The sequence below is a fragment of the Echinops telfairi genome, unplaced genomic scaffold (assembly GCF_000313985.2).
Source record: "Echinops telfairi isolate 266 unplaced genomic scaffold, ASM31398v2 ScPeMD7_7425;HRSCAF=8463, whole genome shotgun sequence".
NCBI classification, from domain to species: domain Eukaryota; kingdom Metazoa; phylum Chordata; class Mammalia; order Afrosoricida; family Tenrecidae; genus Echinops; species Echinops telfairi.
In genome coordinates, this window is record NW_022111325.1 from 154,448 (window position 1) to 156,190 (window position 1,743).

Consider the following 1,743-nt stretch of genomic DNA (forward strand, 5'->3'; position numbering starts at 1 on the left):
GGTGTGATCTCATCTCCATCTGATGTCAGGACCTCTTTAAATTTGCCCACTCAGAAGAAACCCCAGAGGAAGGAGAGTCAAGGCAAATGCCTCCTGGCCCTGAAGCAGTTCACCCTCTTTCCTTCCCCTCTCCCTCCGCCCTGAAAACACTAATTCAGACAACTGGACAGTAATGCAAACAATTAGTCACTAGGGGTAGGGACAGGGGAAGGGGGTGATGGGGGAGGCAGGCTGAGCTCCAGTGGAATAATTGGGGTGATTCATTCTGCTGAGGCTGTAGAGCTGGGTTGGGTCATATGGATGATAAAAGACTTGAAGTTATGTTTGATCCCGCCCCATGTGTGAGCCCCTTGACTCCCACAGCTGCCAGCTCCTCGGACCATCAGCCCAATAAGAAGAAAACCTCGTCCCTGACTTCAGGGACAGACCCCTAAAGTGAGCTGCCACCACCTGCAGCTCTGAAACGGGCAGCTATAGGGGAAGACAGCCCCACAGTGTCTTCACTGGTCTCCAGCCTCCAGGGGCTAGGCCTTGAACATCTCCAATGTGCTTCCTCGGCCCTCCTTCACCTTGGTAACAGCGTGCATCTGTCCTGCTCCAGGGCCTACCCCCTCTCACCATACCCAGAGCAAAACTCACTTCTTCCCCAGAACTTGAGCAACACCCCCATGCCAACCCCCTTCCCCCTGGTGGCAGCTCATCTGGCCACCATTTCCTTCTCTAAGTTTGCCCCAGAACACTTTCAGCTGAGGACCATGGGCGCTTTTCCCGAAAATAGCTTCTTCTGAGGGGACCTCTTTTTCTAACCCATCTGCCTTGTCAGGGTGGGGGTCCCCCTCTTGTGGACCCTCCCACCAGACTCCAGCCAGGGAGTCTCCCCCAGAGGTTGACTGTGGGTAGGCCTTCTGATTAGCCTCAGGACGAAAGAGAAAGCAGAAATAGTTGCACAGCCAGAGACAGGTGTAGATCTGACCCCCCAAAAGATATATATTTATTGTACAACTCCCCATCACTGGATTGGACTCAGTGGGGGCCCTAAAAGGGTTTATGATCAGCCAGTGAGGGCCTCGTTATAGATCATCGCCAAGGCCCCCAGGAAGGTGACGTACTCCTGGAAGTTCACCTCCTGGTCCTTGTTCTGGTCCAGGTCGTCCATCAGCTTGGCAATCTCTGCGTCCTGCAGCCTCTAAGGTGTGAGCACAGAAGACCCAGGCTCAGTGGTGGGGAGAACCCTGGGTGCACTCCCTACCTGTCTGCTGCCTCTGCCACCCTGCTCCCCCGGGGGCAGTGAATTCCAGGCTGGGAGTGTTCAACCCCACCCCCTCAGGAGAGTGGGTCCATAGCTTAGGAAGGGACCCAGACCCGGACCCCAAAATGTGGATAAATGCCAATCAGATGCCCCTGGGCACCTCCTTGTCTCTTCCTTCCGTCTGTCAAGGGCAAGAGGTGGGTGTCCAAGGAGAGGCCCACTCACCGCGCCGACGGTCAGCTCCTTCTGGATCAGCTCCTTCAGCTCCTTCTTGCTCAGGGTGCTCTTGTCTCCCTCTCTGCTAGAGTACTTGTGGAAGACCACCACCAGGAGGCCGATAGCCTGGTCCAGGGGGCATGCCATAGCAAAGATCTTGGAGCTGGGGACACATGAGCGGCCATGGGCGACTGGCACTCCTCACTCACCCACACACCCGAGAGCCTGTCCCTGGTTCTCTCTCTGTCCTCTCTCCTTTCTATCTTTCCTCTCCTGTC

The 1,743-nt window shown here is 55.8% G+C and overlaps 1 protein-coding gene across 1 annotated transcript; it reads right to left on the reverse strand.

Annotated features, from left to right (window-relative positions):
• Window positions 1-963: 963 nt before the first annotated feature.
• Window positions 964-1,649, reverse strand: S100A6 (S100 calcium binding protein A6). Its single transcript, XM_004714732.2, has 2 exons — window positions 1,475-1,649; window positions 964-1,186 (listed from the first exon to the last, which is right to left on the reverse strand). Exons 1-2 carry the CDS (start codon window positions 1,610-1,612, stop codon window positions 1,052-1,054), a joined length of 273 nt encoding a protein of 90 aa, XP_004714789.1. The 5' UTR covers window positions 1,613-1,649; the 3' UTR covers window positions 964-1,051.
• Window positions 1,650-1,743: the final 94 nt, after the last annotated feature.